At 43.7% G+C, this 15,967-nt stretch overlaps 1 protein-coding gene across 1 annotated transcript in view; it reads right to left on the reverse strand.

Moving 5' to 3' along the window:
• fndc5a (fibronectin type III domain containing 5a) overlaps positions 1-15,967 on the reverse strand; it is an 86,618-nt gene that overhangs the window by 24,358 nt on the left and 46,293 nt on the right. Inside the window, exons 2-3 of the mRNA XM_078237110.1 lie at positions 8,402-8,517; positions 2,971-3,163 (exon numbers count right to left, since the gene is read on the reverse strand). Coding sequence (XP_078093236.1) covers positions 2,971-3,163; positions 8,402-8,517 — 309 coding nt within the window. The remainder of the gene's footprint in view (positions 1-2,970; positions 3,164-8,401; positions 8,518-15,967) is intronic.

Raw genomic sequence — 15,967 nt, forward strand, 5'->3', positions numbered from 1 at the left:
CCCAAGAGTCATCATCATAACTCACATCTCCAAAAACACAACCTCAACCTTTTTCTCCCAGTAATTTCTCAACCATTCGCCAACCTACCATTCCTCTCCATGAATCTATTGTTACCTCCCAAATTTATTCACACTTACGTAAATTCAATCTCTTCAATTTGGTATTTGTGCTGACACAGCACCTTATAGTCCTAATCAAAGTCACAAATTTGCATTCTCTGTGACTGTGACCATGGTTCTTCATCACGCATCCTCCTCGATATCTCGATTTCTCTGCATCAGTGAGAAGGTTAATGGCACTTTCCTCCCTTGATGTGTTTTCTCCCAGTCAAGCTTGGTGGAATTGTCCTTGCTTACTTTTACAATAACCTATCTGATGATAACCAGAATGTCTCCAGCAGTGTATCATTGCAACAAGAGCTCTCTGTCTCACCCACTGCCTACTCCTACCCCCACACAAACAGACACACATGGCACACGCACATGCATGCACACACGTATACACCAGAGCCCCATCCTCATCAGCCAGTCTCAGACTGAACAAGACTGTTTGCAAATTCAGCGTCTTACTTAACCTCAAGCAGGGCTCTCCTAGTTTTCCATTAATACTATTGATTCTCACTTCTGTAATGTCATCCTGTATCACCTGCCTCAACCTATCAGATACAGAAACCCACATCTAAGCCTTTGTCACCTCCAGACATGACTATTACAAAGCTCTATTCCCTCATCTCCCATCTTCAAACTCTGTAACTTTCTGCTCATCCTAAACTCTACTGACGAGATCCTGTCTTGCATCATTCCACTAACACATTATCCCTAAGCTATAGTGTCTGCCAGTTTCACAATGCATCTCATTTAAAATTCTCATCCTCATGTTTAAATCCCTTCATAGTTTTGTGTCTCTGTAACCTCTTGTAGCAATATCTGTTGTTCTGAATCTGACTCCTTGAGCATCCACTCTGCCATCACACCACAAATGATGTCTTTGCCATTAGCCACCTTTGGCCCAGATTCTACGATATTCTCCCTATATCTCTCCACATTTCTGTCCTCCTTAAACTGTGCAAGTTGTAGTTGTTACTTCCCTATAGGAAAGATTTTTGGTATCATTGTAGATTTTCCAGCGGCGAATGCTCATCTGATTTTCCTTTCAAAATGTCTAAAATCCAGCTAAAATGTCTTTCCATTCAGGACCTGGAATGTAAGCTTAATCTTTTTATTTGCAGGTCGATATCTCCTTCTAAATGCCAATAATTTTGAGTTTATTTGGTCTGAGGCTGCGGGCAAAACCACATTAATTGCCCATCCTTAGTTTCGCTGAAAGATGGTGATGGATTCTCTTCTTCAGCAGTAGTGACGCTGTTAGATGGGAAATTCCAGGATTCTCAATGAGCGACTGAGGTAGAACTGTAAATAGCGATGGTTTATGAATTGGGAACTTGAAGGTGATAGTGTTCTCACAATATTGCTGCTCCTCTTCTTATTGCTGGCATAGGTCACAGGAAAGGGAATTAAAACTACAGTCCACTACTACCCTAGGTCTTGTGATGCAGTGGGTAGCGTCCCTGCCTCTGAGCCAGAAGCTCCGGGTTCGAGTCCCACCCGAGGACTTAATGACCAAGGAAGGTACGTCCATAACTCGGTCAAATAGGTTGAGTGCGTCAACCTGCAAATCCTTCCTAACACGCCAATGGCCGATGATGAGAGTGGGAGAGACTCCTGGTCAGCCATACCTGATGTGGAGTGGTGCCCTTAAGCTATAAGCCTTGGTGTCAGACTAGTGACCTGTTCCGGGAATTACTAGCTATGGAAACAGACAAAAAAGTCTGCCTGAGTGCACCACTAGGTGTGGGAAGAGAATTGGAATGGGAGAACACTACTACCATATCTTGCAAATTAAGGAAACTAAATGTTGTTGTTCTCCATATGTTTCCAGGAAGTTTTCCTGATCAAAGGAAAACTACATATGTCCATGCTTTAGCAACTTTCCAGTCTTCTCAAAGCTTTGCAATATCTCTACTGAGCCTGTAGTTGATGAGAAAATGTTGATGTTTTCTGATGGCGCTTCAGTGATAAGAGTTATAATAAAAACTTCTGAAGGTGTAAAGGCAACTAGCTAAATAAGTATTTATTCACACATCTTCTTTAGTTCCCTGCAGAAGGCAGGTCGAGCCCAAGCGCCATGAGCTGCACTATAGTTGGAGCAAGTAGGCAGCTCCCAAAAGCACCACAGCCAGAATAGGGATTGAACTCTGTGCTGTTGGCACACAGGCCATCAGGCCAACTTTTTGGGGAGTCCAAGTCTCTGCACTGTTACATGTGTGTTGTAGTTTAGAGCTATGAATACAGATGATCGGGGCTCCAATCTGTTCTTACTGCCTGCCATTGGCATAGAAGGATTTACAAGTTGATTCTCAATCTGTTCCTTCCTTAGTCATCAGGTCCTAGAGTGGGTCCTGAGCTTCAAACTCAGAGGCAGGGATGCTACCCCTTGGGCCACAAGGCCTCCACATTAATCACACTTTGTTGTTGTTTCTCTTCCTGCGCCTGGTGATGTGCAAGGCAGAATTTAATCTGTTCCCATAGTGAGGTTTTTGCTGGAACAGGTTGCTAGTCTATCACTAGAGGCTTATAGCTTGAGGGGTGCCACTCCACATCCAGCATGGCTGACCAGAAGTCTCTCCCACTCTTACGTCTTGCCATTGGTGTGTATTGGAAGGATTTTGCAGGTTGGTACTCAACCTGTTGTCCTTGGCATTAAATCCTGGGTGGGACTCAAACCCCGGAGCTTCTGGCTCAGAGGCAGGGTCGCCACAAGGCCTCAACAATAATCACACATACAGAACAACATTAAAAATCTTTGCAGCTTACTTAGAATTATAATATTCAGTTGCAGAATGCAGCCAGTAGCCAGATTGTGTTTTGATCATGAAGCCATTCTATTAAAGCGCTTGAGTCTACTGTTACCTTTTGAGGCCGATTTCTCAGCTTCTTTTGGGGTCCGGAAGGAGATAGGGTCACTCACAGGGCTCACACCACTCAGGCCAATTGACTGAACGTGGACAATGTACTCAGTGTTCTCTTCCAAATCCCACAGTACACAGGAACGGGTTGTGGTATTCACTTCCTGGATAAGGCGTAGCATTCGCACATCCTTTTTCTGGGAATGAAAAGTATACTTGTTAAGGTTGAATGAAAAGTTTACATTTTTGAATAGTTATAACAAAATCAATGGGATGATACACTCCATTTAGATTGAGAATTTAGAGATGTTCCCTTAATAGCAGAAACTGCTATATCAATTCCACAATTAACTCACTGGGTAGATTGAGCCTGAAGAAGTAAGTCAGCTTGCAATAGAGGGGCAGAGCAGCAGAACAATGTTTTAACTTTTTCCTCTGTGAAAAGTTTTAATCCAAATTCTGTTTAAGTCATGGTAATCAACAACACATAGAATTTCAGAGGGGTTACTGTGCATTTAATGCAATAATCTCACACAATTTAGGATCCAAATTCACTGTGCATGTTAAAGATATTTTTAAAGTTAAAAAGTTTAAAGTTAAAGTTTATTTATTAGTCACGAGTAAGGCTTACATTAACACTGCAGCGCCTGTTCAGCTCAATGCACCTAACCAGCACGTCTTTCAGACTGTGGGAGGAAACTGGAGCACTCGGAGGAAACTACGCAGACACAGGGATAACGTGCAAACTCCACACAGACAGTGACCCAAGCCAGGAATTGAACCCAGGTCCCTGGTGCTGCGAGGGACCAGTGGTAACCACTGCTAACCACAGTGGGAAATAGGAGATTTATACTGTTGTGGGGGGGGGGGGAGGGGGCGGGGGGCGCTGTGGGGACTGGATAGAGGGCCAGTGATAGGTGGAGAACATCTCGTGCAGAAAGAATTGGCATTCTTGAAGATAGGAAAACTTCAATGCTACAAATATCACTGTCAGTTTCTAAAAGTGGCTCAACATCTTTGGTAGTTGCTATGTTTTAGGAAATTCTTTCATAAATGCTTTTCAGAGTGAGATAATCTGGAACATTGTACAGATAGACATCGGGCGGAATTTTCCTGTCCCACCCGCCACAGGAATTGTAGCGAGCGAGACACGGACCATGCAAAGGCCCATTGACCTCGGGCAGGATTTTCCAGTCTTTGGGTAGGATTTACCGCCTGCTCTCGCCTCATGTGTTAATTAGGAATTTGTCAATAGGACAATTCACTCCAAAGATCTTGTGATTTATTTCAACTCAAAGAATGGTCGCAACTTATGGCTGTCACTGCAGCTTTCTTCATTGACTTGCAGTTATAGCTCGGTCCTGGCCCTGTTAAATATTTAGATACTTATTTTTTAAAAAGATTGAAGCTGTTTATGTTCCTGTGCAACACCTTTCAGCATTGCACACTGGGAACTCCTGAGATTACAGTGTGACAGATAGTCATGAATATTCTAAAATGTCAAAACATAGGGACATATCAGTTTAAATATTTGATTGCCATTAAGTTTGAGTTCTGCTTAATTTCAGTTTCATGGGGATATAATTGTTATCATCACTCTCCAGAGGGGCTGACAATACAGGAACTGACTGAGATTTATTGGTTTGCATCTGTTTCCTGACTGTTTAATGCCTGTTACGGTAGATAAATACAATAAGCTGAAAAAGAAACAATTGAAGGAACTACTGCAGATTTTGTCTTTTAATGATTATCACCACATTCACATTTAATCATTGAGATTTCCATCCAGTTTCAGAGTCTCTGTAAGAGCCATGTCCTGAAAAGGCATTGGTGGCCATGGACTTGTGTTTGGTCAATGGTTTTATTTGGCAAGATACTGCAGTAGTTTGCAATAACCTTCTGCAGATGGCTGACCAGGAGACTCCCCTACTCTCACGACACGCCATGGGTATGTAGGGAGGATTTGCAGATTTGTGTTCAACCTGTTTGGCAACGCTGTGATTGCACCTTCTGTGGCCTGAAGTGGGACTCAAACTAGAGTTTCCAGTTCCGAGAAAAGGACATTACCCACTGCACCACAAGGCCTCTTGCCTTCAATTCAATGCAATTCATTAAAATTGAGCTTGTTATCAAGCTGCATTACTATCATTGCAATGTTAATATGGTTATGCATCAATATGATGTTCTGAATCATAGAATCTTACAGTGCAGAAGGAGGCCATTCGATCCATCGAGCCTGCGCCGACCACAATCCCACCCAGGCCCCATCCTCACAACCCGCAATCCTTGGTGGTCTAGAGAGTGGATGTGGGAAACAGGAAATGTCTGGAGGCAATTTGCTTGGAATGATCTGGAGGTCATCACCATGAAGACATTCTCAATGTCAAAATTGCCTGTGGAGCATCATTTGCATTGCTCATAGCATTGGTGGAGGCAGCTGTAATAGACCAAGGAGGAGGAAGTCCAGATGTTAAAAGTGGGAGCAATGTTAAAGGGGCAAGAAAAAAATGGAAATCCCCTAGGAGATCCAGACGAATTTTGAATAAGTCTGGTAGATCCTGCTCTCTGTTGAGGAATTTTAGAATCCCTTCACTGCAGAAGGAGGCCATTCAACCCATCAAGCCTGCACCAACAACAATCCCAACCAGGCCCTATTCCTGTAATCCCACATATTTATCCTGCTAATCCCCCTGACAATAAGGGGAAATTTAGCATGGTCAATCAACCTAACCCACACATCTTTGGAGCATGGGAGGAAACTGGAGCACCCGGAGGAAACCCACAGAGACACGGAGAGAACGTGCAAATTCCACACAGTCACCATCCTCACAACAAGTGAGAAGGTAGCCGGAATTGAACCTGGGTCTCTGGCGCTGTGAGGCAGCAATGCTAACCACTGGGCCACCGTGCTGCCCATGGCTCTTTTGGCTTTTCAAATGCATTCCTGCCTCTTTTGGTGCTTCAATGGCAGTCCTGATTTCCCTGCTGATGTTTCTCACTGGGAATTGGATTAAACTCTGAGGTAAGGAGATGGGTCAAATTTGCAGAGGTGCCCCTGATGAGGAGAATCATGACCTAGAACTATAAAGGATAGCTAAAGAAGAGCAATATGGAGATAAGACAAATAAGTGGAGTTTTTATCACAGTGATATAATGAATGGCTGTGTTTTTATTAAAGGAGAGATGGCTTGAAGGCTTTTCAGAGTCAAGAGAATTTTGCTAAGTTATGCTGCCACCCTGTAAATTAAAAAACACAAATTGTTTGGACTAAAGTGAGCAAAATCATTCGAGCAAAAGCACACATGTGAAAGAAGTAAGAATTTTTTTAAAAGTTAAAGGAATTCTCCAGGGAAGGTTCACCATATATGTGAACTATCTCATGGTGCATAGCATTTCCTAAGGGCAAACATTACATTTCAGCTTCTCAGTGGGAATGATATAAGCCTTTGTGTGATCAATGCACCAGAGCAGAGATGTCACACTTATTTCATGGACTGCAAATGATTCAGAGAGAACGTGGCATATTGAGTGTGTCACTCCTGTGACTGCACTGACTAAAATGCTAGCCAATGTTATTAAGATGCCCTCCCAGAAGGTAGACATTTAACATCTCAAGTCTTCAATTTTCTGCATTTTAAAAAATATTCATTATTCCTTCTGTCTCCACACTTTCCTTTGTCAAATAGGTGATTCAGGTAATGTAGTTAATGCTACTGTCAATTCATTACTAGGGAGATGATGGCCTAGTGGTGTTATCACTAGACTATTAATCTGGAATCCCAACTAATGTTCTGGGGACCTGGGTTCGAACCCTGCCACAGCAGATGGTGGAATTTGAATTCAAGAAAAAATATCTGGAATTAAGAATCTACTGATGACCATGAAACTATTGTTGGAAAAACCTATATGGTTCACTAATGTCCTTTAGGAAATCTGCCGTCCATTTCTGATCTGGCCTACATGTGACTCCAGAGTCACAGCAATCTGGCTGACTCTTAGCTGACCTTGGGCAACTAAGGATGGGCAATAAATGCTGCCAGCCAGTGACACCCATGTCCCATGAATGAATTAAAAAAAAACTCAACTCGAGGGACAAGGTGCAGCAAGATGGGTCCACATTTTCTCTTTCTCTCTCAGTAATAATGCTTCACTTTCTCAAAGCCTGCTCAGGTGCTGGTAAAATTTATCCAGTGAGCATAATAAAGGGGGTATTCTCAACACTGGAATTGAGAATCCACTTTCCTGAATGGTGTCCAGTTTGACCAACAGCATTTGTAATACATTCTAAGTTCCATATTGTTAGCCTTGGCTACAGTTCAACTTGCTTCGGTGTTACATGTTTATCCAGCATTTGCAAGACTTATAGCTAGCATACCTTGGGTTACTATTTTGTATTCACTTTATCATTATAAAGAGCATCCTGTAATCAAACTGCACCTTAGGATTGAAACTAATATTGACAACAAAACAAGTATTGTAGGATTCTAAAGCAGAGCTAATATTTTTGTTGTATTGCACAGGAAGATCAGAACATTGAAGCTTTGAGCAGGAGTCTGAAAAGAATCTATTTATGCTATGTTTTTAACATTAATTATTTCAGTTGATCGGCATCCAGGCTGCCCATACACAAGGCCCTTATTAATGTTAAAAGCGAGACCTTTCTGAAGTCTAGCAGGTTCTTAGAGGTACTCGGAGTCATGCTCATCATTGGTGCTGATGTTTTCTACCCTAGAGCATGGGGACAGTCAGATGATTAGTGGAACTTCCAGGTTGCAATGTATGAAAATTCATAGAGACCTCAGTGAGACAATGTCTGAAATAGCAATTTGGAATGGGATAGGAGCACCATCACCGACACTCATCTATACTGGTGTCAATCCTCAAACATAATATTCTTTCAATTTGTACTCAAGTTGCAATTTTTCTTTCTTACAAAATGTTAAGGAAATGCTATTATGTCACTAGGTTATGTTTTGCTACCGCACTTTCAGTATTCAGAGATTTCACAGCTGCCTCACAGTGCCAGGGAGCCGGGTTCAATTCCTGGAGTGGGTTACTCTCTGTGTGGAATCTGCATGTTCTCCCCATGTCTGCATGGGTTTCCTCCCACAGTCTGAAAGACATGCCGGTTAGGTGCATTGGCCATTTTAAATTCTCCCTCAGTGTACCCGAAAGAGGCAACAGAGTGTGGCGAATGGGGATTTTCACAGTAACTTCATTGTAGTGTTAATGTAAGACAACTTGTGACACTAATAAATAAACTTCAAACCTTAAAACTTTCAGCACATTAACTGGACTTTATTCCAAGAAAAGTCTTTTGAGGTACTTTGATATTTCTTGATTCTTTTTCTACCGTAGAACCAGGTTATTGAGAAACAAGTGCAACGCCAAAAGAATTAGAATCTAAAATACCGATGAAACAAACACAATAATACCTGCTGTGATATAGCATAGCCAATAACAGAATCTCCATCAGGAACCTCCCATGATACCACTGCTGAGTTGGCCTGCAGATGTCGGATTGTGACATTGACGGGAGCTGCTGGTATGTCTATAATTGGAGAAAAGAACCAAATTAAAACAAATCTCTTCACTTGTCCTGCTTGACATCCATTTTAAAGGAATGGCTTCCCAGACACAGATCACCGGAATTTTAATTTGCAAAACCTCCATCAAAATAAAAGTGTTTTTGTTTTCTTGTCTATTCTTGCCAAAATGAGGGATGGCAGCGCTCGAGAATTAATAATTTCAAAGTCAAGTACAGTGCAAGACAAATACATCACAGACTCCCCTTAAACTTACTCTTAGATTTCAAAGAACACCTCTGCTGTGATAGTGTGACATTTCCATTTGTCACACTGTCAGACTCCAAGTAGAATTGCTAAGTCAGTGTCCTTTCAGAAAGCAATTTTTATTTGACTTAGTCTTCCTAAGCACATCTCATTTATCAAGAGATAAATGTATAAAATGATATATGTTTGGGGTTCTTGCTGAGAGTATCAAAACAACCTATAGATTACCATCTGATCAGTAATTCACAGAGTAAGTCCTTGTGGTCCAAAACAAAGTGATATTTCCGTGACAGTGAGGTAGAAATGTTTCAGACAATTTCCATTCGATTCTAGTAACTCAGCTTAGAATGGACTTATGTAGAACAACATGTGAATGCTTTCAAATCACTGGAGAGAGGTGATTCGCCAATTAACAAGAGATGGAAATGAATTTCAAGGATACATATTTACTTCACTTTACTTTTTACCATCTCAAATTCAAGACAGCATCCATCAGACAATCCAATTAAAGAAACTGGGAGACTATCAGAGCTGATGGCCCAGATAACAGTCAATATACAAACAAAACACCGACAACAGTGAAGGAGGAATTGACTTTATCACGTACATATCAACTTGGGAGCCAGGAACATCTCAACTGAATGGGGTCCATTGTTTGGGTGGCACGGTGGCACAGTGGTTAGCACTGCTGCCTCACAGCGCCAGGGACCCAGATTCGATTCTCAGCTTGGGTCACTGTCTGTGTGGAGAGTGCACATCCTCCCCGTGTCTGTGTGGGTTTCCTCCGGGTGCTCCGGTTTCCTCCCACAGTCTGAAGGACATGCTGGTTAGGTACATTGATCTGACCAGGCGCCTGGAGTGTGGCGACTAGGGGAATTTCACAGTAACTTCATTGTGACTAATAAATAACTTTACTTTTACATTACTTATATTTCTGTTAAAAAGATTCATCAATCACACCTGGTGGATTTGGTGCTGTTTTGGGGTCTGGGTGAATCTTTAGACACGCTAAGCTGTGACTAAACAGCATAACTTAAAATCCCCATTCATCCTGCGTTGTTAAATCATGCACAGTTTTCAAACCACTTTCACAAAATGGTGCTAATGTGCAAAGCACCCAAAAAAAAAGTTACCAATATAAAAGTGCAAAAATTCATTCCTCTGAAAACCTGGATGTATAATTTATTCATGGGATGTGGGTGTAATAAATCGACTCGATGTGATTCAAAGTATAAAATGGTTCATTGCCGACGATAAATAATTATTTACAACAGGCCCTGATTTTACTGGCATGGAGGCTCGTAAGATCGTGCCCGAGGCAAACGGGGAATGCCATTCTGCGAGCCTCGCCCGCCCCGATTTCGGGAAGGCCGTGCCGGTAAAATCAGGGCCATAGTGTCTGACGGAACTAACAATGTGACTTCTCCACTCCCCTTGGCTCCAACTGAGGATCCTCCCCTACCCAAGATATGTCCCTTAGCACCTGATTGGCTCAGCTTCCCGCCTCGACCTGCCAATCGCGTATCCCTTGGGAATCACCCCCTTAAAGGGGCTATGCTATCACATTCCATCCCCCTAATTCCTGAAATCATCTTTGGATGAAAACAAGAAGAACATCCTTAACTCAGGCAAGCGATTTATAAAGGACATCAGGAATACCCCAAGAAAGTTTACCATAAGTAAAATTAGCCCGGGGACTCTGGACATTGATTGGTAGGACATCTCAATGCTGTGACGTGCTTTTCTTGAAATGAAGAAGCTGGTTGAGCGGTGGCGAAAGACAAATTCATCGGTTTGGGGTCGAGATCCTCCTCAGAAGCTGCTATCGCATCAGTTACAGAAACTGCTGAGTGCCCTGGGTCCACACTTACAACTGGGATCCCAGTAACCTGTCCTAGTGAACCCGGATCTACTGCAGGTGTCGTCTGTTGGTCCCCTGTATCAGGCCCTGCTCTCTCTCTCAGACGGTTCATATGTTTCTTGACACGACAACATTGAGAGCCCTATTTTACCATTTTGATTCTAAGTGCTGGGCGGACTTGAAACCGGGAGTGTTTCAGATCCGACTTTTAGACCCGTTCTCAGGCGCCCCCGTACGCACTCTGCCTGAAAAAATATCAGCGATTCCGAATGGCGCTGCAGAAACCCGTGGGTGGGGCTTAACGCGCCCGAAACCCTGCAGCTCCGATCAGCGCTTCTAACTGCGCAGAAAAAATGATGATAGAATGCAGCTCCCCTGCCACATCCCTCCCGGGCCGGATAATGCCTCCCCCAGCCATCACAGACATTGCCCCTCCCCCTACAACATTACTGACCCCCTTATCCCCCCAACCCCTCCGCCACCCAGACCGATCGCGGGCCCATTTCCCCTTCCCCTCCACCGATCTCGGGCAGACTGGCAGCGTACCTCCGTACCTCCCCCACCAATCTTAGGCAGAATGGCAGCGGACACTAGGCACTTACCGTCTCACTAACTGGAGCACCTGAATCGGACTTCTTTCGTGCATGTCTATTTCATGCTGATTCTGGGTGGGCGACGCGATGGTAAAGGGGGAAGTGCATGTAAAGTTTGGCGTGCAGCCCATTATGTCAATTTAAATGCATGCATTTGCGCCCGCTTCAGGCGCAATCCCGATCATGGCCATTTTCGGGCCTTGGTAAAGGGGGAACCGGCGCAGAGGCAGGCGCGGATCCCGCTACTCGCCTCACGCCCGACTTTGTCAAGTTTTCGCAACCAAAAACGGGCCCAACACGATGGTAAAATTGGACCCTGTGTCTCTTTGACAAAGGAGACTGGTCCTGTTCTCTCCACGATCTTTCTGGCCATCCATGTCAACCCTGCTGCAAAGTTTCTGAATCATCAACTTGGAAAATTCTGTTTTTTTCCCCCGAGTCATGATTTTTCTTCTGGTCGACTTGTCTCACCTCTACCCTCCCCACCAAATCTGGGAATATCATATCCAACCGTATCCGTAAGCGGCGTCTCATTAGTAGCTTGGCCAGCGTCACCCCTGTTGTCACATTTGGCGTGGTTTGTATGCCAGCAAGAAACTGGCTATATGAAGAGGAAGAGGTCTGTTAACTTGCTTTATTTTAAACAATGATTTCAATGTTCGTACAGTGCGTTCCGCTAACCCATTGGAGGATGAGAGATAAAGTGATGACTGAACATGTCGAATACCATTTGATTTGACAAATGTTTTCCAACTCCTCTGCTGTGAATGATGTACCATTGTCTGGGATGTCATTGATAGAAAATATTTTCCTCAAGTTGTCAATGGTGACAGTGGCCATTGTGGACTTTACCAATTGGACATCCAAACACTTAGAATACACATCTACTAATATAAGAAACATATGGCCTATAAAGGGCCCTGCAAAATCTATGGGGGCAATTTTCCCATCCAGCCCGTCACGGGAATCTTAGAGGGTGGACTATGGAATGGTCCATTGACCTCGGGTGGGATTTTCCAGTTTTGGGGCTAGTGCGGCTGGAAAATCCCTACCTATACGTATCGTGCCCAGGGCTTGCCTGGTCAAACCCAAGGATGCACATTCGCTGGTGGTGGAAATACCTGTTTGAGCTTCACAACTGGGGCACTGACTGAGCATTGTTTCAATTTCTCTATTGATGCACGGCAACCAAACATAACTTCGAGTGAGTGCTTTCATTCTACTTCGTCCTGGATGTGAGTTGTTTAATTCCTGTAATAAAACTTGTCTCCCTTGGAGTGGGATTATCACATGAGCCCCCCCATGACAACACTCCATCCTCACACGTTGTCTCTGCTATTCTTTGTTGGTAGGGTTTATGCAGCTCTGATTTATCATTTCGCCACACTTGCATCACCAGCTTCTTAACTTTTGATAACACTGGGTCTTTTTCTGTCCACATGCGTTTAACTGAGACTGGCAAAGTCTCAATCAGGTGCAAGCACCAGCACGATTTCTTGTGGGACCTGTGGTGATGTGACTGTCTGCGGCAAAGGCAAATCGCTGAGTGCATCTGCATTTGATACTTGTGTCGCTGGGTGACGCTGGAACATATAACTTTATGCTGCTAACAACAGAGCCCACCTCTGTACCAATGCAGAGTCAATTGGCGGCACTGGTTTATCTTTGAATAAGGTTTGTGATCTGATACTATTGTGAAATCTCGTCTGAAAATATACTGATGGAATTTCTTGACTGCTTAAATGATCGCGACGCTTTCTTTATCTATTTGGGAACACTTTTTTCCCCGCATCTGATAATGTTCTCAATGCAAAAGCAATTGGTCTTTCTACTCCATCAGGCATTCTGTGGGACAAAACTGCCCCCACTCCATATGGTGATGCATCGCAGCTTACTCCAATGGTTTGGTTGGATCAAAGTGCACCAACAGTGCCAACAACTGCAAAGCCTGTTTTACTTTTGTGAACGCTTCTTTTAGTTCTTCTCTCCACCTCCAATGCAGATGTTTGTTTAACAGCTGGCCATAGTGGTAGACACATTTTGTAAAAATCTACCATAATAATTCACCATTCCGAGGAGTGACTTTAACTCTGATATGTTTTTAGGCTGTGGAACGTCCTTAATGGCTTTAACTTTACCTTCCAAAGGATGTAAACCTTTTGCGTCTTCCTGAAAACCCAATATGTAACTTCATTTGCCTGGAAAGTGCGCTACAACCTGACACCCGCCTCTTTAAAACTTCTCAAAACTTCCTCCAAGTTTGATCTGTGTTCCTCAAGTGAGACTCATGCCATTACAATGTCATTGAGATAAACTATCACATTAGGAATGCCTTGAAATGAACTCTCCATCATATGCTGGAAAATGTCACAGGCCAATGTGACTCCAAAAGGTAAGTGTGTAGACTGGTATAAAGCCTTGTGGGTGTCGATGGTAACCAACCTCTGCGAATCTTCATCCAACTCCAGTTCCTGATAGGCATGACTAATGTCTACCTTGACGTATTTTAAACCACTGGCTAGTTTGGCATAGTGGTTCTCAATTCTAGGAATGGGGTATCTGTCTATCTCAGCTCCTCGATTTATAATCTCCTCAAATTCTTACAGTACAATCCGGTTTGAGGATAGGGTCCATAGGTGCAACTAATCCGGAGAACTATACGGGCTTTATGATACCTAAATCTTCCAGTCTTTGATGAAGTCCATAAGGCACTGAACAGACTCAAAAAATTTAGGTTTTGCATCAGGATTCAGATACATTTTCACTTTAGCTCCCCTTATACATCCTAACTCATTTTGGAAGACCTCGGAATTTTTACTCAGCAGCTCCAGAGAACTTCTGTCCCGTAGGTTTAATGTTTCCAACCAATTTTATTTTATCTGTTTAAGCCAATCATGGCCCACTAGGCAAGTTCTATAGCCTTCAATTACCAGGACAGGTAGCTGTGCTGTTTGGTTTTTGTCGGACACGGCAACTTTTGTTGCCCCTTACGTCATAATTGTCTCTTCTTTAGACAATATGGCTCCTGATTCATTCAATGTCAATAGATGGAGGTCTTTTTGAAGGTAAGAAAATGCCTGCTCCCCTATGACTGTAGCCACAGCCCCTGTGCCGACTTCCATTTTAAGAGATCTGCCATTTACTATCAAGGCTATCTCTATGGGGATATTTAGTTGGACCTGGTTTAGGGTAAATGACTCGGGTCCCTCATCCGGCTCCTCATCCAGATTTTTTTAAAAAGGAGTTAATCTAACTGTTGTAGTTTTTATTTGCACATTCTGTCCTGACTGCTTCACTCTGCACTGCGCTTGTAAATGATCCTTTCTACTGCACCTGTACAATACATAATTTCTGCATCGACAAGCTTCTTGGGAGTGTTGTCTCCCACATCGAAGACAAGCTTCTGTCCTTAATGCTGTATTCCCTTTTTTGAGCTCAGCTGCACCCACACTTAGGGCTGTTCTTCACAACAGCTGTTTCCCACCACAAATAGTTCACATCATTTGGCACATCTTGTAATCCGCTTACACCCAGCTCAGTGCATTCAGTCACATGCGCTACCTCCATCGTTTTTTCGAAAGAGATTTTGGTCTCAACTACTAACTTCTTCTATATGATGAAGCTGTTCAAACCACAGACCAAACAAACAGTCTCTTAAGATTTCTCCTTAAGATGAGCCATATTTGTGCTTTGCTAACCCTGTCAACCTGGCCATGAAGCCTGAGACTGTCCCCCCTGGTTCCCAGACTGCCGAATAAAAATTTGTACCACAACATAATCATTGAGGGTCGGGGGGTTTGTGGTGAACCATAGATGGTTACCACTATGGGTACTTGTACATATGTTACTCTTGTTACTGTTGGGGTTAGGGTTTGGGTGTTCCACCTGTTATTATTGTTTATGTGGTACACTCCGTTCGGCTCCGCCTTCTTACAGGGGTATAAAGGTCATTGCTACTTCCTAGCAGTCTTTAGTCTGGGATAATATTGTTAAGTAGTGTGCTCCTATTTGTCGTGAATAAAAGCCTTTATTCCCGGGTACGTTCTAGCCTCCCGTGTGAATTAATCGCGCGTCAATTTTATTCACGACAAATACTGAAAATTTTGTTCAAACAAAATGGAGCAGATGCTAAAGCCCGATCGGCTAACCTTGGATCCGTGTGCCGCTGGGGCGTCAAACACTTTCGACCATTGGTTGAAGTGCTTCGAGGATTACGTTGAGACCTCGACAGCAGTCCAGTCCGACGACGACAGATTGTGGGTCCTCCACGCCAGGGTGAGCGACACTGTGTATGCAACAATTCGCGATTCCCAAAATTATAAAGATGCTATCAACTTGCTCAAGAAGCTGTATAACAAACAGCCGAACGAAATTCATGCTTGTCACCTATTAGCCACTCGACGGCGGCAGCCCGGCGAAATTACGGGACAGTACCTGCGTGAACTTCAACAGCTAGCCAGAGCCTGCAACTGCAAGGCGGTGTCGGCTACTCAATACACCAACGACCTCATTCGGGACGCGTTCGTGGCGGGAATCGGCTCATCCTATATCCGCCTGCAGCTGCTAGAGCAGGGTAACCTGGACCTGGCTAAGACGGTAGAATTGGCCAACGCAATGGAAACGGCCTCCAGAAGTCTCGAAGCCTACCCCACCGACCACGTGGGAACAGCGTGGCAAGCACAGCCGCCGCCTCAGCTGAACTCGGCGGCTCCTCGGAACTGCGCGATGATGCTCCCAACTTCAGACCTGACGGCT

This window comes from Mustelus asterias, chromosome 21 (assembly GCF_964213995.1).
Source record: "Mustelus asterias chromosome 21, sMusAst1.hap1.1, whole genome shotgun sequence".
In the NCBI taxonomy this organism is placed as follows: Eukaryota; Metazoa; Chordata; class Chondrichthyes; order Carcharhiniformes; family Triakidae; genus Mustelus; species Mustelus asterias.